Raw genomic sequence first — 21,575 nt, forward strand, 5'->3', positions numbered from 1 at the left:
GGGCCTTGAGGGCTGATCCTTCCCCAGACCCCTACTTACTCATTGTCAAATATTACAACCAGCGCTTCCCTGTCTGAACCTGGGTGCCTGTGAGAAAGGGCAGGAGGATTATACCCATTTTATGAACGAGGCTCTAAGACATTAATTTTGCTTGTTTGTTTTCAAGACAGCGTTTCTCTAGGTAGTCCTGGCTATCCTGGAACTCTCTAGGTTGATCAGCCTGTCCTCGAACTCCCATATCCGCCAAGGTGTGTGCAATTAGCCAGGCATCCAGAACCTTTGTGATTGACATTGGATTAGGGATTAGTTCAAGGACTTTTTCCTTACCACAAATGTTGACCTAAGTTTAGGATTTACCTGGGATCTGGGGCGGTTCCACAGTTGGGTCCTGAAGTCTGTAAGGGGAGCTCGACTGAGCCTCGGGAGAGGTGGGACAGGACTGGCAGGTGGGGCGGCAGCTTTGGGTCCAGCTGAGGGATTGAGGAGGGGACTTGAGGCAAGCTTAAGCCAGACTCACGTGCCAGGAATGAGCCCTTCTCTCCGGTTCCACCTCTCTACCCCTCAAAGGGTTAAAGTAGCTTTCACATGATTTTCCCATCTCCCAGGTAACTTGGGCAGCTGCTTGCGAGGGAAATAAATAAACATCCCGGAACAATTTTTCAGTTCATGAACCTGGCAATGCACCCCAGCCCCCCACATCAAAGGAGCACAACCCTTTGGGTAAAAGGTGCCGGGGGAGGGACTTTGCCAGTTGGCAGGTGCTGGGGGGGGGGGGAAGGGCTGCCCCTGAGAGCGCGGGGCCAGAGGGCCGCCCCGAGAATGCCCCTGCCCGCAGCCCGATCCGGTTCTGGGCGCAGCAGGTTTGCGTCGGGCCCTGCGTCCCAGAGGGTTGGGGAAGCAGAAAGAAGTGGGGTGCGGGCGAGCGGGTGCCAGGCGCACACACCTGGCGCCTTGTGGAATGAAATCTTAATTAATTATTAAACTCAGCTCCCGCCGGGGCCGCGGTGGGGAGGGAGGGCGATCGGGCACGGTGGGGGCTGGGGCCGGGAGGAAGATGGGGTGAGGAGGGGGCGCAGGGCACCCCGACAGGAAGGAAGCCGACCCTCTGGGCGGGGCGGGCATCTTCGCTGCCAGCCGGTGGCTCGGCCGGCTTCCGAGGACCCCCGGGTGAGGGTGGAGGGCACCCTGCAGGATGCCGCCCTGGGTGGAGGCTGGAGCGCGGGCGGGCGGGCGCACCGACCCTCCCGCAGGGTCTGAAGCCCAGAACAGTGGCCGCTTGTTCGTCGGAGACCCGGGGAGGACCCGGCCGACAGGGGAGGGGGCGCGCGGGACTCTGGCCTCGTTCACCCGACCGGGGCCCGGGGAGGGGAGTGGGCAGCTGTGCCCCCGCCTCTGGGAGGGGGAGGGGGTGCCCAGACAAAAGGAGCTTGTGCCTTTAAGGCGGGGAGTCCGGGAGCCGGCGGGGAGGGGACTTCTGGATCCGGGGTAGAGGGCGGCTGCGCTGGACAACAAGGGAGGGGGCGAGGGCCGGAGGCTCTGCCGCGCGGCGGGCGGGCGGGCGGGCGAGCGGGCGGGACAGCAGGGACGCGCGGGCACGGAGCAGGACGGCGGGACGGCCGGCCCTCCCTGCCGGAGCCCGCGGGCGCGGCGGGGCGGCGGCCCGGGGCAGGCGCCGACCCCCGGCAGGTGAGCTTGGGGGAGCGGGCTCCCGCGGGAACAGCGGGGTCCCGACAGTTGCCGGGCACCTGGGAAGTGCTGGAGGACGTGGGGACCCGGGGCTCCGCGGGCCGGGCTGGAGGCTTCCACCCTTGCTCCGTGCCACGAGCTTTCTTTCCTTCCTGCACTCGCCAGAGTTTCCAGGCTTGCCCAGAGAAGGGGAGAAGGCGTGCACGAGGGGAGGGGATGCCCCCAGAGGTTGGCATCGGGGATGTGGGGGTGAGTTTGGAGTGTTGAGACAGCGCTGAGAGGAGAGGGAGGCCCCTTCCCTGCCCTCGCCCTGAACCTTTGGAATGAAAGGGTAGTGTCAGTGCCTACTTCCCCAAGGCCTGTTGCAGGGTGGGCAGGGGTGGGGTGGGGTGTGGGCAGACTTTATTCAGAGTAGGCCCAGCGGCCTGACTGAAAAACCAGAGGTGAGATTAGGCGGCAGGAGAGCCTTTCCGTACCTGTGTCTCCACAGAGTGTCTCTGTAGCCAGAGGGCCTAATGGGGTGTTGTATGGTTGGAGCCGGCTGGCTGTGGGAACCCCTTTTGGTCCTTAGGGAGAACCGGGGCTTGGGAAGGCTGCACTGAACCTACAGATACAGGCCCTGGGGAAGTTCTTCCGCATCTGGAAAGGCCTGGAAATGAAGAGGGCTGGGTTTCAGCATCGTGAGTGTCGGGCTTTCTCCTTCTGCGTGAACTTTCTGAAGACTTTTAAATCATTTTGCCAACAAGGGCAAAGGCAGATGGACTCTGGGGATGAGGCGGCTGAGAGGTGGCCAGAAGAGGGTTGGGCAAAGTCGTGGGCAGAGCCATTCTTGAGGCCAAGCCTTGACTTCCAGACCCTGGTCTCGGGTGGGTGGAAGGATCAGGATTTGGGAGGGAACTTGAGGTCTGGGCCTGGGACTGTGGCTCTTGAGGCTGAGTGGACATGATTTGGTTGTGGGAGCTGATTGTATATGCAATAGCACATCTGTGAGAGACAGCCAAGGACTCAGGGGAGGGGGAGGTCAAGAAGAGGCTAAGGCTCCAGAGCCTGAAGGCAGAAAAGAGATGTGGTGTGCACTTCTGGAATTCATGGTGAGGAGTTCCCAAACAGGGAGGTTTGGGAGCATATAGAGAAATTCTGTGGCTTGGAACAATGCCTTCTGTTTTCCTGCTCTAGGAGACTGGCATGGAGGAACCCTGCAAGTCTCTAGGGTGGGCAGTGCCTGAGAGCCCAGGGTGGGACGTTTGTCGTTGGTTGAACCATTACAGAGCTATCCCCTTGGGGAGTCAGAGTGTTCTCAAAGGGTCATATGTTTCCCTGATAGTGTCTGTCCCTTCCTCTGTGGGTAAGAGCCAGATGCAAGGATGTGCTTCCAGGGGGCTGGGAACATGGCCAGAAACAGGTCCTTTGGGAACAGAGATCTGGGCCAGTGGGGGGGGGGGGGCAGATAAGAACGGGGAAGGGGAATGGCCGGAGAGTGGGAGGAGGCGGAAGGGAAATGTCATGGTGTGTGGAGTGTGTTGGGGAGGGGGGTGTGACATAGTGGGAAACTGTGCACTCTGTGTTCTGTCTCCAGCAGCTCTGGAGACTGACAGAGGGGACATAGGCCTGATAGGCAGGCATCTGACTGCGGGAGGACATGCGTCCTTGCTCTTGACTGCTCTCTCCCTGTCTCGGACACTGATGAGATTTGCAGTCAGAGGTTCGTACGGTGGGAAGAACTAAGGTTTACAGTGTGTACCGCGGCAGAGAGTGTTAAGAGTCTCTCATTAGGACCATTCCCCTCTCTTCCTTCAGGTGGAGAGACTGACATGAGGCGGAGGCAGGTAGATAGCAGGATGACAAGTCACTTTAAGAGTTGAAACCTGATCTTGTGCCAAAGATCACGCTTCTACTGAAGGTTTTTTTTTTTTTTTTTTTTTTTTTTTTTTTTTTTTTTTGAGGAACCAGGCTTTCTTGGGTGACCTTTTCCAAATGCCAGCCTGACCTGAAATCTTGTACTTCTGGTCTGTCCTTCAAGATGGTGCTGTTGGCGTTAAGAAGTTGAAGGGCCTGCTACCCTGTGGATGTAGAAGGGGCGCTGGCAGACCGTGGCTGAGGTAGCCTAGAGATGGAGTGTAAGAGGCTCCCAGCGAACCTAATGTTTTGTGTCCCTAGGCAGCTGCTTGGAGCGTCTTCGGCCATCCCTCCTAAGCGGGTCTGTGGCCACCTGGGGCAGGAGCTGTGTAAGCTTCTATCCAGTTCCCTAGTGAGCACAGATGTCAGGGCTGCCAGCTCAGCAGGTGTAAGTACAGGGCCCCCAGGGTTCCCTGTAAGCGTGGAGGAGTTTGGTCCTCCATGGTTAGCATAAATGACTTTCATGCTCTCAACCTGGGCGCAGTCAGGAGTGGTGAGGTGGTTGTCATGGAGTCATCCGCCCAGTCCAAGGCATGTCCTTTCTGAAAATGTAGGACCTGAGTCTGATTTAGTTATCCGAGGTCTTCACAACCTGGGCGAGTCATGGAAAACGCGCTGGCTGTCAGCTCTCCATTTTTCTCTTTCAAATCTGTCCTGTTCCCTGGGCGGTCATAGGACAAGCTTCACGGGCCTTTGGCGAAGAAGAGATGAAATTAGGCATGTGAAAAGATACTGGAAGTTTATGACAGAGAGAAATATGATATTGCTAATGGCCATCCGGCCGGCCGCTCAGCAAGCACTGAGTATCGGTGGACACCACAGGGCACAACAAAGCGCCCCGATCCTTGCCTCTCCCAAGCTGGCATGCCTGTTAGGAGCAACTGTGAACAAATAAGAAAAAGGAAAATTATAGAATGGCAGTTGCTGATAAGAGCTGTGGAGAGAGAAAAATTATAAAGCTGGGGAGGGAGATACGGAGCCCCAGGAAAGGGAGTTGCTATTTTAAAAGGCTGGCGAGAGAGTGGAGCTGATAAGGGGCTGTGACCTAAAGGAGCTCCTGTTCCAATTGGGAACAGCAAGTACCAGGGTCCCAGCCTGGGCAGAGCGCATGGACCGGGGAACACCAGACACGCCGATGTGACAGGTGCGATAAGGAAGATGAGGAACCAGGGCCCTCATAATTAGCCATTATTCGATGCGGACGGCTCTGGAGCATCCACGGGCTCCTTGTTGGCTCTCCACGCGGGTCTTTGTGGCACTAAGTCTGGAACCCAATGCCTGGTGCATTCGGTTTTTTTGTTTGTTTGTTTGTTTGCTTTTTTGTTTTTGTTTTTGTTTTGGTTTGGTTTTGGTTTCTCTGTGTAGTTCTGGCTGGCCTGGAAGACCAGGCTGGCCTCAAACTCAGAAATCTGCCTGCCTCTGCCTCCCAAGTGCTGGGATTAAAAGCATGCACCACCACTGCCCGGCTGCCTCGTGTATTCTAAACAGGCAGTCGACTACTGAACTGCTCTCCCCCCACCCCCACCTTACTTACTCCTTGTCTTTTGCTCCTACGGTTTATTGAGCACCTACTGTTAGCCAGTCCCAATATCTCTGGAGATGAAGTGCTGACAAAAATAGGAATAGTTTTTACTGGCACAAAGCTCGTAGTCCCAGGGACAGAGGCATACGTGAAGCGAGGAGTGATTTAATTATAATGGCAATAAGTACCGCGGAGGAAATGAACAGAGGTTAAACTGGACCAAACTTCGTCTTAGGGGTGGGGCTGGGAAATTTTCCGTGAGGAAGTAACGTTTAAATTGTGACCTGTGGGAGAAATTGAATTTAGTTTGCTGAAGAAAGAGAGAGAGGGAGAGGAGAGAGTGTGTGTGAGAGTGTGTGTGTGTGTGTGTGTGAGAGAGAGAGAGAGAGAGAGAGAGAGAGAGAGAGAGAGGAAGGAAGGAAGGAAGGAAAGGAAGGAAGGGAGGAAGGAAGGGGAAAGACTCTCTTTTGTATAGAGGTCATAGCAGTTCACAGCAGAAGGTATTCCATTGACAAGATTTATTTGGCTTATGAGTAGTATGTTTTCGTTTTGTTTTCTTTTCCGAGACAGGGTTTCTCTGTGTAGCCTTGGCTGTCGTGGAGCTTGCTCTGTAGACCAGGCTGGCCCCGAACTTAGAGATCCAATTGCCTCTGCGTCCAAAGTGCTGGGATTAAAGGCGTGTGCCACCACTGCGTAGCTTTTGTATGTAGCATTGTAAAATGTATATTAATTTTCAAAATTTCAAAATTGGGACATGTTACATTGAAATCCAAGGTTTTCTTTGGCTTCTGCTAAAAAAAAAAAAAAAAAAAAAAAGAGTAGAAGTTCACACCACACTGGGTCCCAGTGACATCGGGCAGCTGGTGCTAGGTGGTCCTTCGGTCTCAAGTCAGGCTTAGAATCTTGGTCCTTTTTATTCTTTTAATTTTTTAAAATATACTTTATTGCTCATTGGTGTTTTGCTTTCATCCATGTTTGGGTGAGGGTGTCAAATGCCAGTCTGGCCAATGCTCTTAACCACTTGGCTATCTCTCCAGCTCCCAGAATCTCGGTTCTTTTGCTTACATGGTTGCTGGGTCTTTTCTACATGTTTACATCCCAGTTCCTTACCTGTTGAGTCCAGATGCAGCTGCCTCCCCCAAGGCAGTTTTATTAAGATGGTGGGAATGAAGAACAGAGCTGTAGGAAAGGCTCAGGTCACAGGCTACTATGGTGGCTGTGGTCACGCAGTGGTATTAATACGGTTCCTTTCCTCCTAGCAGCATGTCATGGTTTAGTGGCCTCCTGGTTCCCAAAGTGGATGAACGGAAAACAGCTTGGGGGGAACGCAATGGGCAGAAGCGCCCACGCCACGCGACTCGAGCCAGTGACTTCTGCGCACCCCGCTACATGAGCTGCCTCAAGAATGCGGAGCCACCCAGCCCCACTCCCGGGGCTCACCCTCGGTGCCCCTGGCAGGATGAAGCCTTCATCAGGCGGGCGGCCCCGGGCAGGGGTATGGAGCTGGGGCTGCGGTCAGTGGCCTTGGGGTTTGATGACACCGAGGGGACCACACCGATGGGGACAGCCGAAGTGGCACCCGATACATCGCCCCGGAGCGGCCCGTCCTGCTGGCACCGGCTAGTGCAGGTGTTCCGGTCTAAGCAGTTCCGCTCGGCCAAGCTGGAGCGCCTGTACCAGCGGTACTTCTTCCAGATGAACCAGAGCAGCCTCACGCTGCTCATGGCGGCGCTGGTGCTGCTCATGGCTGTACTGTTGACCTTCCACGCCGCGCCTGCCCAGCCACAGCCTGCTTACGTGGCTCTGCTGACCTGTGCTTCCATCCTTTTTGTGGTACTCATGGTGGTGTGTAACCGACATAGCTTCCGCCAGGACTCCATGTGGGTGGTGAGCTACGTGGTTCTGGGCATCCTAGCAGCCGTGCAAGTAGGAGGCGCCCTGGCAGCCAACCCCCACAGCCCCTCGGCAGGCCTTTGGTGCCCCGTGTTCTTTGTCTACATCACCTACACGCTTCTTCCCATTCGCATGCGAGCCGCAGTGCTCAGCGCCCTGGGCCTTTCCACCCTGCATTTGATTCTGGCCTGGCAGCTCAACAGCGGTGACCCCTTCCTTTGGAAGCAGGTAGGTGCGATGGAGTAAGAGTGGGGGCCGGGCTCGCTGAGGGAGGGGCACGGTATAGGCATGGCTAGATACAGTCAGGGGCTAGCCTCTGCTTGGGACTTGTATTAGTGGGCATTGCTGAGGGCTGGGTCTGTCATCTGTCACAACAGGCTCTTTAGCCTAGGTCAGTAGACTCACTGTATGCAGGTCTCTCTGACCTCTTGTTGACCTCTGAGCTTCAAGCCCTGCTGTTGCTCCTGAGGAGCAGCTGTAGGTAGTCCTGTGGAGCTTCCAGAAGCAAGGCCTCTCTACTCCTGGCCAGAAGCTGTGGCCTGTAGCCCACTGTGGCCTGTAGCCCACCGTGGCCTCGTCAACAGAAAGTTGCTTGGGGCTCCTGGAGTGAGGGGCTGGGTGAGCTGGCATGATGCCCTTCCTTCCCTGCCTGGAACAGAGCATACCTTTTTAAAAGTAACTTTATAGCTAGTTTGTTGTGGAGGAAGCACCGGTGCACCGGCAGACCTCTTAAAGGGCCAGACCCTTCTGTGCTAATTCCTAGGTTCTCTTCTTAGCCGCCTGTGGAGTGGGTTTTGGGGTGAACCGTTCCTCTTGGGCGTTCAGGAGTGGCGTCTCCCTTCCCCCCTCTGTCAGACTTGTCAGAAGGTGGGTGTGCGGCTCTTCCCTGCTAGCAGCTGGCCTGGTGCCCAGGGCCCAGCCCTGTGCCTGACTGGGGAGGCAGATCCTGGGAGGCCGGAACTGCCAGCCTCCTACCTCCCCAGGGCGCCTGGCTGCAGTTCCACGCCGTGGGGTCTCCGCATTCCTGGGATAGTAGAGACAAATTGTGCTTCCCCTCCGTGCCCATCTGCAGGGGCTCTGGCTGCCCAGTCTCAGAACTCAGGACAATAATTGGTGCCCAATAGGGCCTGAGTTTCTGCCTGGAGTAGGGGTTTGTAGCCTCCGTGGGTCATCCCTTCCAGGATCCAGCCCCACTCGTGTCTAAAGGAAGAACGTTTTTCTGATGCGCTCACTGAGATACCCTGAGCTGTGACTAGGCTGGGGTGACCGCCAGAGCCTCAGCATCCATTTTTCTCACGGTAGATAGGGCCGAGGATGGTTATTTCAGTCCCTCGTCCCTCTTCCCCTTCCCTCCACTGTGATTCACACTGTCCTCTGGGGCTCCTGGGACCAAGAAGGGAAGTTGCCTGGATTGCCCCCTCCCCCCCCCCACTGGGGGCTATTCTTAGAAGCCCCCAAGGGAGATAAAGTGCCCCCTCTTCACCCCTGCTGCTGAGAGGGGATCCTCCCTCCGGGCAGGTTCTCTGGAAGCTTTGAGGACTGGGAAGGGCAGCTGAAGGCCAGTCCTAGAGGGTCAGTGCTGGGGTTAGGAGCTAGGGGTTAGCTAGGCCTCAGTTTCACACAGAGGAATCAAAGATTAAATGTCCTGTCCAAGTCTGCAGGCCTGGATCTGGTTCAGGGCAGTTAGTGAGCATCCCCTCCCTTCTCCTAACCGTAGCCCTGCCCCGTCCAGCTTGGGTGGAGTCCCAGTGCCAGTTAACCCCCGAGTCTCCAGCCACACTGAAGCCAGCATGCCTCAGAGCTGTTCTCTAGTCAGCTCTCCTGACCGTGGCTTGGGACTGGCTATGCGGAGGGAGGAAGGGTCAGGCTTAGGCATGAGGTGTGTATAAGAGTTGGGGGGAGGGGAGGGAGGAAGGAGCAAGAGGACAAGAGGACAGGACAGAGGAAGAGGAGACTCATTATCTTGTGGTAGGGGTGGCCATGAAGTCTTTCTATTAGTAGAATTGATAACTGCTCAGGAAGGGCTCTGAGCCTGGCCTTCAAGAACTAGAGTCTGTAGAGAAAGAGTTTCAGAAATCTGGACTATGTTAGATAGTGGAATCAGGACAAAGGCTTTGGAATCTGATTGTTCAGGATTCAAGTCTTCTGCCAACCACAACCACACCGTGTGATCTTGGGCAAGCTACTGGGCTCTTGAGTCTCTCTGGGATGAAGCAGGGTGCTGTTAACAGGTTTATAGACTTGTAAGAAATTCACCAGTTGCCGGGCGGTGGTGGTGCATGCCTTTGATCCCAGCACTCTGGGAGGCAGAGGCAGGTGGATTTCTGAGTTTGAGGCCAACCTAGTCTACAGAGTGAGTTCCAGGACAGCCAGGGCTACAGAGAGAAACCCTGTCTCCTCCACCCCCATCCTCCCTAAAAAAAAAAAGAAAAGAAAAAAAGAAATTTACCAGTTGATATGTGGATTGCTTCCTCTGGATCCTAGACATTTCAGGAGGCTAGCAAACCAGCTCCTGGAATAACAGTAGTAGTATTAGCTTACAACGGTGATTCCATCACATGGACATCTAAGCGAAGGATCACTGCTTAGTGAGTTTAAGGCTGGCTTCCTTACATAGTGAGACCCTATCTCAAAACTTCAACCAACCAAACCACAGCAACGAAGCCCAGTCCGCAGGTGGCGGGAGGCTTTAGAGATCCTTCCTCGGGTTTGGGTTATAGATGAGCAAGTGGAGACCGAGAGAGCGGAAGGCACTTGTCCTGGTTTCACTTGGAAGAGGACGGGATGATCAGATCTGCCTAGCATTGCTCTGTAAGGGGGACCGCACGCAGACGGAACGTTCGTCTTTTGTTAAGGGTGTTTGTGGGGCAGGAGATTATAGGGTACCAGGGTTGGGCCTATATGACCTATGTGGCTGCGGTTGGTGTTACTGTCCTGAAGCTGTGAAAATCTCATCTTTCCGGCCACAGAATGATCTAGGCAGGCTGGGATCTGTACGGGGCGGCGGGGGAGGGGGGCACACAGGGTACAGGATTTTATTTCCTGCTCACAGTATGTCCTGAGAGAGGTAGTGTGCGCGTGTGCAGGGCAGGGGGTCACTCATCCGCCTCTGCCGCCCTCCCACAGCTCGGTGCTAATGTGGTGCTCTTCCTCTGCACCAATGCCATCGGTGTCTGCACACACTACCCGGCTGAAGTGTCTCAGCGCCAGGCCTTTCAGGAGACCCGAGGCTACATCCAGGCAAGGCTGCACCTACAGCACGAGAATCGCCAGCAGGTGGGGGCTGCTTCCCATGGCAAGGGCTCATTCTTTGCCTTCACTCCCAGTACCTTGTAGATTAGACCTGCCACCTTGCCCAAGGCTTTGGGACACAGTGTGAATGGTCCCAGGGGACTGTGCATCGCAAAATCCTTTGGGGGGTCTTGTTCTGTTCAGGGGTGGGAGGGAGGGTGCAGGAGTGCATTGGGGACATTGAGTGGAGGTCGATTAGAGGCAGCTAGGGTGGGTGACTTCCGAGGGCAGGGTTAGGCGGTGTCAAGTCAAGGTCCGAAAGGGAGAAAGGGAAGCTAAGGTCGCCCGCTGAGGGGGCGGGGGGAGAGCTCTGGGGATGTGAAAGGAACAAGAAGAATCAGAATTGGAAAGCAGAGAGGATAGTGGTTGGAACCACTGCTCTAGGAACGGCTGCTGCTCTCGGTGTTGCCCCAGCATGTTGCCATGGAGATGAAAGAAGACATCAACACAAAAAAAGAAGACATGATGTTCCATAAGATCTACATCCAGAAGCATGACAATGTCAGGTAGGGCGGGGGCGGGGCAGGGAGGCTGCGGGGAGGGCTGCAGGGTACCACAGAGTCCTGGAGGGCTACGAGGCCCATCCCGCCCCCTGCTGCTTGCTGCCCACAGCATCCTGTTTGCGGACATCGAGGGCTTCACCAGCCTGGCCTCCCAGTGCACCGCGCAGGAACTGGTCATGACCTTGAATGAGCTCTTCGCCCGGTTTGACAAGCTAGCTGCGGTGAGGGTAGAGGTGGTGCCAAGCATGATGAGCATACGGTGTTGATGGTGGAGGCTGGGGGTGGCGTGGCGTTGACGGTGACGACGGGCCAGGTGTGCTGGGTGATCGGGAGAGTAAGGAGATCTCCCACCTCTCTCCCTTTAGGAGAATCACTGTTTGAGGATCAAGATCTTAGGAGACTGTTACTACTGTGTGTCAGGGCTGCCCGAGGCCCGGGCAGACCATGCCCACTGCTGTGTGGAGATGGGGGTAGACATGATCGAGGCCATCTCGTAAGCAGTTCCCCTTCCCAGGCCTGTGGGTGCCCGCATGGCTGCCACTCTGATGTGTCTTTGGGACTTTTCTCCACTCTAAGTAGCTCTTTATCTTTGAGGTGCATTTATCACTGGGGAGGGAGTGGGTCTTTCTCCAGTCTGTTTGAAGACCCCTGTGCTCCTCCCAACCCCAGCCTGCAGGGAGCTGTAGCTGTAGGGGTCTGTGGCTTTGGAGAATGCCAGCTAAGCGGGCAGGCTGGAGCTGGCAGGCCGCAGCTCAGTCCTACAGGATGATGGCCGCCCCTGCCGAACACAGTTCTCAAGCCTTTGTGCTTGAGTCCAGGGTGGCTTCCTTCCCGTATCTAGTCAAAGCCATGCTTCTGTCTGTGCCTGGATTGCTTGGATTCTTTTTTTAAGTACATTTGTTTATTTGTGTGTGTGTGTGCGTGTGTGTGTGTGTGTGTGTGTGTGCGCGCGCGCACACCTGTCATAGTGCGTGTATGGTTCTCTGGTTCTCAGAGGATAGCTTGGAGCTGGTGTCCTTGTACTGCTTGGGTCCCAGGAATGATCAGACTAAGGTCATCAGGCTTGGTGGCAAGTGCGTTTACTGCCAACCGTCCTGCTGGCCCCAGCTTGGGTTCTTGACTAGAGGATAAGAAGAAGACAGCTTGGGCTGGAGAGATGGCTCAGCGGTTAAGAGCACTGACTGCTCTTCCAAAGGTCCTGAGTTCAATTCCCAGCAACCACATGGTGTCTCACAACCATCCATGAGATCTGATGCCCTCTTCTGGGGTGTCTGGAGACAGCCACAGTGTACTTACATATAATAAATAAATAAATCTTAAAAAAAAAAAGAAGAAGAAGAAGAAGACAGCTTGGGGCTGACCTAGAGCTCCGTTTTCTCAGGCTGGTGCGTGAGGTAACAGGCGTGAACGTGAACATGCGTGTGGGCATCCACAGCGGACGTGTGCACTGCGGTGTCCTTGGCCTGCGGAAATGGCAGTTCGATGTCTGGTCCAACGATGTGACCCTGGCCAACCACATGGAGGCCGGGGGCCGGGCCGGGTAGGTGGAAGAAAGGGTCTAGTTGGTTGCAGGGGGTGAGTGGATAGGAGGGCGGGTGGGAAAGCTGGAGTCTTAACCTCCTGGGCCTTACAGCCGCATCCACATCACTCGGGCTACCCTGCAGTACCTGAATGGCGACTATGAGGTGGAGCCGGGCCGTGGGGGTGAGCGCAACGCGTACCTCAAGGAGCAGTGCATTGAGACCTTCCTCATACTAGGCGCCAGCCAGAAACGGGTCAGGACCAGGGCAGGACTGGTGGGAGGGGCAGAGGGGAAGGAACACAGGGAGGCGCTAGCCAGGGCCGTTTTGGGGGTTCTGCTTCTGACCTGGACTCACCTGCTGCACAGAAAGAGGAGAAGGCTATGCTGGCCAAGCTGCAGCGGACGCGGGCCAACTCCATGGAGGGACTGATGCCGCGCTGGGTTCCTGACCGCGCCTTCTCCCGAACCAAGGACTCGAAGGCATTCCGCCAGATGGTGAGGGGCTCTCTGTACCATGACCCGGGGGCCTCGCTTCCTGGTCTCCCTCAAAGCGTCCCCTTTGTTCCCATAGCTGGTTCCTCCATTGCATGTGTTCTCACACTGGGAGCAGAGGGAGTGGTTTCACCCAAAGGGCCCCAGTTCTCCCTCAGTGTGTGTGGGGAACCCTCTCAACCTAGTGCTGAAAGAGGAAAGGTCCTGGAGGGGAAAGTGGTCAGCTTCTCTCCCCCCTCACACATCTTGTTTCTTTCTCCAGGGCATCGATGACTCTAGCAAAGAGAAGTAAGTGGGTCACGGGACCGTCAGGGAGGGAGGGCGCTTGCAGCCTGGGTGGGCTGCGGGAACTGAGACCCCCCCCCTTTTCTCAACATATGTGGGAGCAAACTCCATGAACACCGCTCACCTCGCCTTCCCTGCTGCGGCCTGAACCCTCCCGTCTGTCTCATTGCTTTTCCTTCATGCACCTGGTAAAACCTGTGTCCCATTGTCAGCCGGGGTGCCCAAGATGCTCTGAACCCTGAAGACGAGGTGGATGAGTTCCTGGGCCGAGCCATCGACGCCCGCAGCATTGACCAACTGCGTAAGGACCATGTGCGCCGGTTCCTGCTCACCTTCCAGAGAGAGGACCTTGAGAAGAAGGTTTGGGGGATACAGGGCAAAAGAAGGAGGGCTGGAAGGCGGGAGGCCCTGGCTGGGAGACTGAACGCACCGTGAGGGTCAGGAGGATGTGTCGGGGATGTGAAGAGACCACAGCCCAGGATGGAGATTTGTATAAATTGGGCCGCGTGTTCCTCCCAAGGCCCTTGTATTATTGCCCTGTTCTTTGCTGCCCATAACATGCCTGCCAGGGCAGGACCCAGCACCCAGCTCTGTCTCCTTTCTTCCCTCAGTATTCACGGAAAGTTGATCCTCGCTTTGGAGCCTATGTCGCCTGCGCCCTCCTGGTTTTTTGCTTCATTTGTTTTATCCAGCTCCTCGTATTCCCACAGTGAGTCTGGCCCTCAGCTTCTTAACACCCATGCAAGCCGCCGCTCTCAGATCTGTCCTGGGGCTAGGACCAGGACACCCCGATTTTGCTCATATCCCCCTCCCCTTACCCCACTCCAGCTCTACCCTGATACTCGGGATTTATGCCGGTATCTTCCTGCTGTTGCTGGTCACTGTGCTGATCTGCGCCGTGTGCTCCTGTGGTTCTGTAAGCAGGGGGACTTCCCTGAGGCTGTCGGTGAAGGAGGGGGTTCCCATGGGAAAGGGAGAGGGTGGCCATGCCTCTTGTTAGACCCTGTTCTGGGCTAGTCTTCCTCCTTCACTGATGCAGTTTCTGACTCCTTCTCTCTCCCTGCGGCAGTTCTTCCCCAAGGCCCTGCAACGCCTGTCCCGCAGTATCGTCCGCTCGCGGGCACACAGCACAGCTGTTGGAATCTTCTCCGTTCTGCTTGTGTTCATCTCCGCCATCGCCAGCATGGTAATCCTCCCGTGCCCTTTGCAGGGCCCTTTCTGAGAATTGCAGCCTTTCTGAGTATTTCCAGCCTCTGGGTCGCCTGCTGTCCCTATGGGTGGGGGCAGTTCTTGTTCTCAGTCTTTGTTTCCTCTTTTGTCCTGCCTGAGGATTTTAGTCTAAAAAGTACCTCCAGGTACAGCCCTCGCAAACCTCTCCCTCACTGGTTATCCTGATGTGCACCCGACCTTTGCAGTTCGCCTGTAATCACACCCCAATAAGGACCTGTGCGGCCCGGATGCTGAACTTAACACCAGCGGATGTCACCGCCTGCCACCTACAACAGCTCAATTACTCTCTGGGACTGGATGCTCCCCTGTGTGAGGGCACCGCACCCACCTGCAGCTTCCCTGAGGTGTCCAAGCAGTGTTCAGACAGACGGGGCTCTTCTGGCACAGTTATCTACTCCTCTGTGCCAGGCCTAGTGATGGGCACCAGGGAGCCAGGAACTCAAAGTATTCCCCAACTCTAGCGGCAACAGGGGCCCCTCCTGTGAAGCTGGCCATGGATTGTATAGGGAGCTGGGGCTTGAAGGTAGTGGGAGGGAGGGTAGTCAGGCAGGGGAGTAGGGCTCTTCCTACTCTGGGTGCCCTGGTCTTTACTGTCACCCAACGCTGCCTCTGCTGTCACCCCTCCCCCCAGTACTTCATCGGGAGTGTGTTGCTGAGTCTCCTGGCCAGCTCTGTCTTCCTACACATCAGCAGCATTGGCAAGCTGGCTATGACCTTTGTCTTGGGGTTCATCTACTTGGTGCTGCTTTTGCTGGGTCCCCCAGCCGCCATCTTTGACAACTATGATCTACTGCTTGGTGTCCATGGCTTGTAAGTTAATCCTCAGTCCCTTTGTCTCTCCGGGCTGAGAGTCTCTGGTACCCAGGCCTTTGGAATGTACAACTTGCTTGTGGGAGAAAGGGAAGAGAAGGAAGAGTTAGTTCCTAGTGTGTGACTTCAGATAGTTACCCCAAAGAAATTCCAGTTGTGACAAATCCTTGTGTTGTTAAGCTATCTTTTAAAAAACAAACAAACAAAAACAAAAAACCTCCCACATTTGCTCTGTGCTTACCCTACCCAGTGGGTTATTTTATTTTATTTTTTACTGGGAAACAGCCCTGGGTGTCCTGGAACTTACTCTGTAAAACAGGTTGGCCTAGAACTCAGAGAGCTCTGCTTGCCTCTGTTTCCTGAGGGTTCTATTCTATGTTCTTAGGCCCTTTGGGATGGACACGTGGCCATAGCTTGTGGTAGGAAGAATTAAGAGTCTTATGGGTTTGAGTCCTTGGTCTGCTTCTCATTAGCTTTGTAACCTTGGACAGGTGAGCTGCCCTCTCCAAGCCTGAGGCTTCTTATCAGTGTCAGCGTCAGCGTCTCAGGCTGTCTGTTACAGTGACAAACAGGCCTGAAGCCTTATGGTGCCCCAAGCACATGCTAAACCTTTCAGAAGTGGTGTTTAGAGCTGACCCGTTTCACTGACAAGGAAAGGGAGGCTTAGAGGGTTATAAGAAACTTGTCCTGGACCATTTTGCTGCTAAGGAGGAGCTCGTAGTCAGGAAAGGTTTAACCGTTGCTCATATTGAGCAAAGATTCTACCCACAGGCTTGAGTAGTAATTGGGCTCAGCGGTGTAGTCTCTGTCCCCCCTCCAGTATCCCTCTCAGCAGACAGCCTCCTGTGACTGTGACTTCCGTATCTTCCTACCAGGGCTTCCTCCAATGAGACCTTTGATGGCCAGGACTGGTAAGTGCCCCCCCACCCCCACCGAGGCAGTGAAGGATGAGGCCGGTAGAACTCTCCTTCAGGCACCAAGCTTGTCTCCGATTATTTCCAGCCCAGCCGTAGGGAGGGTAGCGCTCAAATATATGACCCCTGTGATTCTGCTGGTGTTTGCCCTGGCGCTGTATCTACACGCACAGCAGGTAGAATCGACTGCCCGCTTGGACTTCCTGTGGAAACTACAGGTGACTTAGATGGAGCTTTATGGGAGGGAGAGGTTTCTGAAGGGGATGTGCAGAGCTTGGGCCGAGCCAGAAATGCATCTCTTGCCAAGTGGCTAAGGCTGAGGCCGCCCAAGCCCACCGTGGTTCCATGTGTGTGTCTCCATCTCCTGTCTCCTGTCCCATCCTGTACCTGCCCCTTCACTCCTTCGCCTGTTGTTTAGGCCTCCTCTGCCTGCGCCTTTCTTCCTCCACGTGGTCCCTGTGATGCCCATCTTCCGGCCTCGGCCACCACACCCAGCTTCTGAGTGTTGGCCAATGGCTGATGGATGTGGTGCCCACAGGCCACAGGGGAGAAGGAGGAGATGGAGGAGCTGCAGGCGTACAACCGGCGGTTGCTGCACAACATTCTTCCCAAGGACGTGGCTGCCCACTTCCTGGCCCGCGAGCGCCGCAATGATGAGCTGTATTACCAGTCCTGCGAGTGTGTGGCTGTCATGTTCGCCTCCATTGCCAACTTCTCCGAGTTCTATGTGGAGCTCGAGGCCAACAACGAGGGCGTGGAGTGCCTGCGGCTGCTCAACGAGATCATCGCGGACTTTGACGAGGTGCTTGCTCGTCGGCAGGATAGAGGCGATCCGATCTGGGGCCGGGGAGATGGGCAGGCTTTGGACGGAAAGAACAGGGGTTAGACGGGGGTGAGTGTCCCTCACCCAGTCAGGGACAGTGAGGGGGTCAGCCTCAGCGGGGCAGGCTCATCCTTGCTGAGGAGCAGAAGATGACAGGGGGCTCTAGGACAGGGATGACAGGATAGGTATCAGGGGATGTCATCGAAGAAGACAGCAGTCTGCGGACAAATCTATGCGAGACCAAGCAAGAAAGATTGTCTCTCAAAGAGCAAAAATGGGAGCAACATGTGAGGAAGTGTCCTGGACCTGGTCAGGGACGGAGTGTCCTCTGCTCTGGAGGAAACCATGTGAGAGTGTCTCTGCTGCAGGGGACCCTTCTGAAGCTCTGCAGTGCCGTCCTTGCCCAGGGTCCTGACTGCCTGTTTCCTTGGTCTCAGACCTGCTCTGAGAACAGCAATCGGAATGGGGCTCACCCACTAAAGCAATGGTGCTCTTTGGGGGACGAGGGGCATGACGAGGAGGAGCGAGCTTTGGAAAGACCTGGGCCTAGCTTGACTGACACCCCCGTCGCCCCTCCCTCCTCCCCGTGTCATCCAGATCATCAGTGAGGAGAGGTTCCGGCAGCTGGAGAAGATCAAGACAATCGGTAGCACCTACATGGCCGCCTCTGGGCTAAACGCCAGCACCTATGACCAGGTCGGCCGCTCGCACATTACCGCCCTGGCCGACTACGCCATGCGGCTCATGGAGCAGATGAAGCACATCAATGAACACTCTTTCAACAATTTCCAGATGAAGATTGGTGAGGGCCTGGCATGGTTTGCGGGTAAAGCTGTGCATGGGGGCTCTGCACCAGGACTCCTGTGGGCATCACGTTTAATACTACAGACAAAGACCATTTCATTGAGTTGTCTGTGTGCTGGGTCTTTGTCCTAGACTTTTTTTTTTTTTTTTTTTTTGAGACTGGGTTTCTCTGTGTAGCCCTGGCTGTCCTGGAATTCTCTCTGTAGACCAGGCCGGCCTCGAACTCAGAAATCTGCCTGCCTTTGCCTCCCAAGTGCTGAGATCAAAGGTGTTCGCCACCACTGCCTGGCTGGCCTAGATGTATTGAGTACGCTCTAAGTAGTACATCAAGTCCCCTCTATATGATAAGGGCAGCGGCGCTCAGAGATTAAGTGGCTCAGGGAGGGTTAGAGGACTAGCAGGCAGCTTTGACTAAAAGCCTGGTATCTAAGTGTGTGGTCAGTCTGAGATGTGCGGTCAGGCTCAGATGCTCTGGTGGAAGGCAGTGATTAAATAACAGACATCCGGAGTCTGGCTTGGCTCCCCCACTGCCGTGCTTACCTGTCCGTAAGATGGGGTGGCAGTGTGGGGTGGCAGCGAGTGCCTGGAGAAGCCTTCAGTAGATGCGCTGCAGTCCTCGTCTGGACGCAGGGGCATAACTCAGCATTCGTGCCCAGCCCCACCCCCACCCCCACTTGTTTTTAAAACCACCAGAAAGCATTGTCCCCTTTGATATTTTTTTTTTCCTTTGGGTTTTTCTCAGGGTGCAAGGGGAGATGTCTGGAGTGGCCCTGGGACATCCTAGCCCCAATCTCTTGCTACTGTGTCCACTTCAGGGTTGAACATGGGTCCGGTTGTAGCAGGCGTCATTGGGGCCCGGAAGCCGCAGTATGACATCTGGGGAAACACCGTGAATGTTTCCAGTCGTATGGACAGCACAGGAGTTCCTGACCGAATACAGGTGAGGGTCTTTCACCAAGCTGGATGGGCCATGAGGGCGTTCAGTGGTCTCTGCACAGGACGGGGCGGGGAAGGCGCGCACCCAGTAGAGAACTCCTGGGCTTCTCACCAAGACATCGAAGATCCCAGGCTAAGCCGGTTCCCCTTCCATTCCCCCAGGTGACCACCGACCTGTACCAGGTTCTAGCTGCCAAAGGCTACCAACTGGAGTGTCGAGGGGTGGTCAAGGTGAAGGGGAAGGGAGAGATGACCACCTACTTCCTCAATGGGGGCCCCAGCAGTTAGCAGAGCGCAGCAGCTGAGATTCAACCCAAGGGACCAAGGTGGGCATTGAGTGGACTTCCTGCTCGCTGGGTGGAGCTGTGGCGGGGGCACTGAGCCTCCAGATCTTGCTGACAGTAAAAGGGAACACTCCAGCAGGCTGTGCTTGGACCATGTCCGCCTGCTTTCAGAATGGTGAAGGAGAGGACGCTGAGAGGATTATCCGAGTGACTTTCTTAATTGGAGTTGGGCTGGTCTCCATTTGCATCTTTTTTTTTTTTTTTTTTTTTTTGACACAGCTGAGAGAGCAGCTGCAGAGGCTGGGGAGCCTCCTGTTTGAGAGTAAAACAGCACTCACTCTGCCTGCTGTTACCCTGTTTGGGCAACAGGCTCAGGGCTAGGTCCTTTCTTTCCCTATTTTTCCTGGGACTACTTTTGTACAAAGACTGCGGCAGACGTGAAGAGCTGAAGAGCACTTGCCTTTGCTTGCCTGAGTCTGCAGCGCTGGTCTCGGGCATTCCCAGAAGCAGCGAGTCTCCTTCCTAGGCGCAAGGCAGAGGAAGGAGGTTCTGCGGGACCTAGCTCTGACCACATATCAGGGGAATGTCTCCATTTGCCAAATCCTAGTCCCGTGATCTGTCCCCAAAGGGGAACAAAGGGACCTCTGACAGTGAAGATTTAGCCCCAATTCCTGCTCCAGGGAAAGGGGCATCTGGCCTCACTGGTACTGTGAAAATGACCTGCCAGCGAGCAAGCCTGTGTGTGAGGTCATCAGAAGAACAGGAACTGGACGGTCACCTGCAGGCGCCAAAGAATGCAGGCAGCCAGGGAGGAGGAGGAGGAGAAGGAGGAGGAGGCGGCACTGACCTGAGGTCTCAGTGTGCCCACACGCTCACTTGCTGTCTGCTGCCAGGGGGCTGTGGAGCATCCCTACCGCTGGTATTGCCAAATAGCAAAGGGTCAGGGTTCCAAAAAAAGATGACCCCCGACCCCAAACCTGGCCTCCTAAGTCTGGCACTAGGGAGGCCCTGTGTGCTTGGGTAACTCTGTGTGTGTGTGTGTGTGTGTGTGTGTGTCTGTGTGTGTCTGTGTCTGAGGTCTCCATGTGTCCTTAGGCTCTAGCTCCTCAGCTCTCCACTGGGGACTGCCTGTCTCCTGTGGGCCTCCGTCTTCTGTTAAGGCGGGGTTTCCTATGCCAAGTGCCAAGGGACGGAGAAGAATGCCCAGGTTGCACAGGAGTAGGATGGGGTTTGGTAGCAAAATGAGAGTGATCTGGGGAGAGGAGTCCTTTTTGTGCCAAATCCCTAAGTGCCATTTGGGGGCCACAAGAGCAGTATGACTGTCCCCCTGCCTAGGCAGGGACCCAAGCACCTGCTTAATCTCTAGTGGTTTTTGGACTTGAACTGTTGGAGGCCTGTGGGTAGAGGCCCAGGCATTTCCTGGGTTCCTCAGCGTGTGTCATGGGGATATGGTGTACTTTCTAACTGGGGCAGTGTGGGATCCCTCTCTGAGGACCCAGATTTTGGTACTAGGGGATGGAGTCTAGGAACTTGGCTGTCCCAAGCCTTCAGCCTGAATCCAGCATGGCTAGACTCTAGCCCTGGCTCCCAATCCTCACGAAGTCTGCAAGGGTCCCATCCTCTGTCCTCGCCTGCCCTCGCCTGCCCTTGCCTGCCTCGTACCTTGCAGCCTCCCTGATTCTGGTTTGGATTAGCTGGTGCCTTGGTTTCTCTGTCTGCACCTGTTTAAGCCAGAGGCATTGCGCCTCCATTTTGATTGACGATCACTTTGTCTTAGATGTGGACGGGAAAGGCAGGGGAGTTTCAGGAGGTCTGGAAGGGGCAGGCCACACTTTTACCACTTCCTCAAGTTTCTGCCGCCAGTTCTCTGCCAAGGCCTGGTTTCTGGCTTGGTACTGCTTTCCTGGGAATCTCCATGTACCAGTCGATGGACTACTGGGCGCTTGATTAGCCAAGGCAGAGGAGAGAAGATTAGCTGGTCTAGGCAGAAAATTTCCTCTGTCTCCCCCAGCCATATCCTGTCTCTGGATAGGAAGGGACTACACAACGCCATTGGGGTGGGTGTGAGGTCTATAAGCCAAAGAAGGGAGGCCTCAGCTTTGGGTCTGCTTCTTGCCAGGGGGGAGGGGCCTGCCCACACCCTGGCTCCCGGTACCACAGTGCCAGTCAGCCACGTCCTCTGAGTTACCACTTGTCCCTCTCCTCACCCGTCGGTGGAGGAGTCAAGGTACGGGAGGCCATGGGCTCTGGTTTTATAATGTAACCACTGTGGGAGTGGGGGAGGTGACGTTCCAGGTATTTCAGTGAAATATTTAATATATTTAAATATCAATAAAATCAAACTCTTTGTAAAAGTGCCCTGTTCTCTGCAGCTGTTTGGGGGGCAGGGTCGGGGGTCAGAAAGTGACAAAGCCTGGTAAGGCGGGCTCGCTCGTGTCCCAGGGGTCTCTGGGCCTCTCGCATCTGTGATCTAACAGCTTCCTGTGGTTTCCTGCCTGCCAGGATAAAGCTGCAGCTTTATCTTCAGAGAGCGTGAGGCCTTTCAGCATCATGAGGACAAATGTATCACCCCAGGTGTTTACTCTGACCCTGTCATGCACCAGGTCTGGACCTCTGTGGCTGCCATTACAGCACTAAGATCAGCCTCATCAGGAGTCTCACACAGGAGTGAAGGCCTTGGGATC

General features: G+C 55.4%; 1 protein-coding gene across 7 annotated transcripts; it reads left to right on the top strand.

The window, feature by feature from the left end:
- Nucleotides 1-792: 792 nt before the first annotated feature.
- Nucleotides 793-21,245, top strand: Adcy6 (adenylate cyclase 6). Of its 7 annotated transcripts, none has more exons than XM_052160529.1 (22): nt 793-860; nt 6,367-7,225; nt 10,124-10,273; nt 10,673-10,794; nt 10,901-11,012; nt 11,157-11,284; nt 12,173-12,331; nt 12,425-12,566; nt 12,680-12,808; nt 13,068-13,093; nt 13,303-13,450; nt 13,702-13,799; nt 13,919-14,006; nt 14,160-14,276; nt 14,506-14,664; nt 14,952-15,130; nt 16,006-16,041; nt 16,133-16,262; nt 16,583-16,846; nt 17,465-17,669; nt 18,487-18,611; nt 18,770-21,245. In XM_052160529.1, the coding sequence occupies exons 1-22, from the start codon at nt 820-822 to the stop codon at nt 18,893-18,895; spliced, it is 3,543 nt and encodes a 1,180-aa protein (XP_052016489.1). In that variant the 5' UTR covers nt 793-819; the 3' UTR covers nt 18,896-21,245. The 7 variants fall into 7 exon arrangements, with proteins under 7 accessions (XP_052016489.1, XP_052016495.1, XP_052016493.1 ...); XM_052160533.1 differs by lacking the exon at nt 793-860 and adding an exon at nt 1,559-1,686 and having other exon boundaries at nt 6,364-7,225; XM_052160530.1 differs by lacking the exon at nt 793-860 and adding an exon at nt 1,559-1,686.
- The last annotated feature ends 330 nt before the right edge of the window (nt 21,246-21,575 follow it).

Source organism: Apodemus sylvaticus, chromosome 17 (genome assembly GCF_947179515.1).
Source record: "Apodemus sylvaticus chromosome 17, mApoSyl1.1, whole genome shotgun sequence".
NCBI lineage: Eukaryota > Metazoa > Chordata > Mammalia > Rodentia > Muridae > Apodemus > Apodemus sylvaticus.

Excerpts from the sequence above, each read along its gene's own strand:
- Adcy6 (XM_052160529.1), top strand. The coding sequence starts at position 820 with ATGCCCCTGCCCGCAGCCCGATCCGGTTCTGGGCGCAGCAG. Across the intron at positions 11,013-11,156 it reads GGTTTGACAAGCTAGCTGCG|GAGAATCACTGTTTGAGGAT; the intron begins GTGAGGGTAGAG and ends CTCTCCCTTTAG. Across the intron at positions 16,042-16,132 it reads ACCTTTGATGGCCAGGACTG|CCCAGCCGTAGGGAGGGTAG; the intron begins GTAAGTGCCCCC and ends GATTATTTCCAG.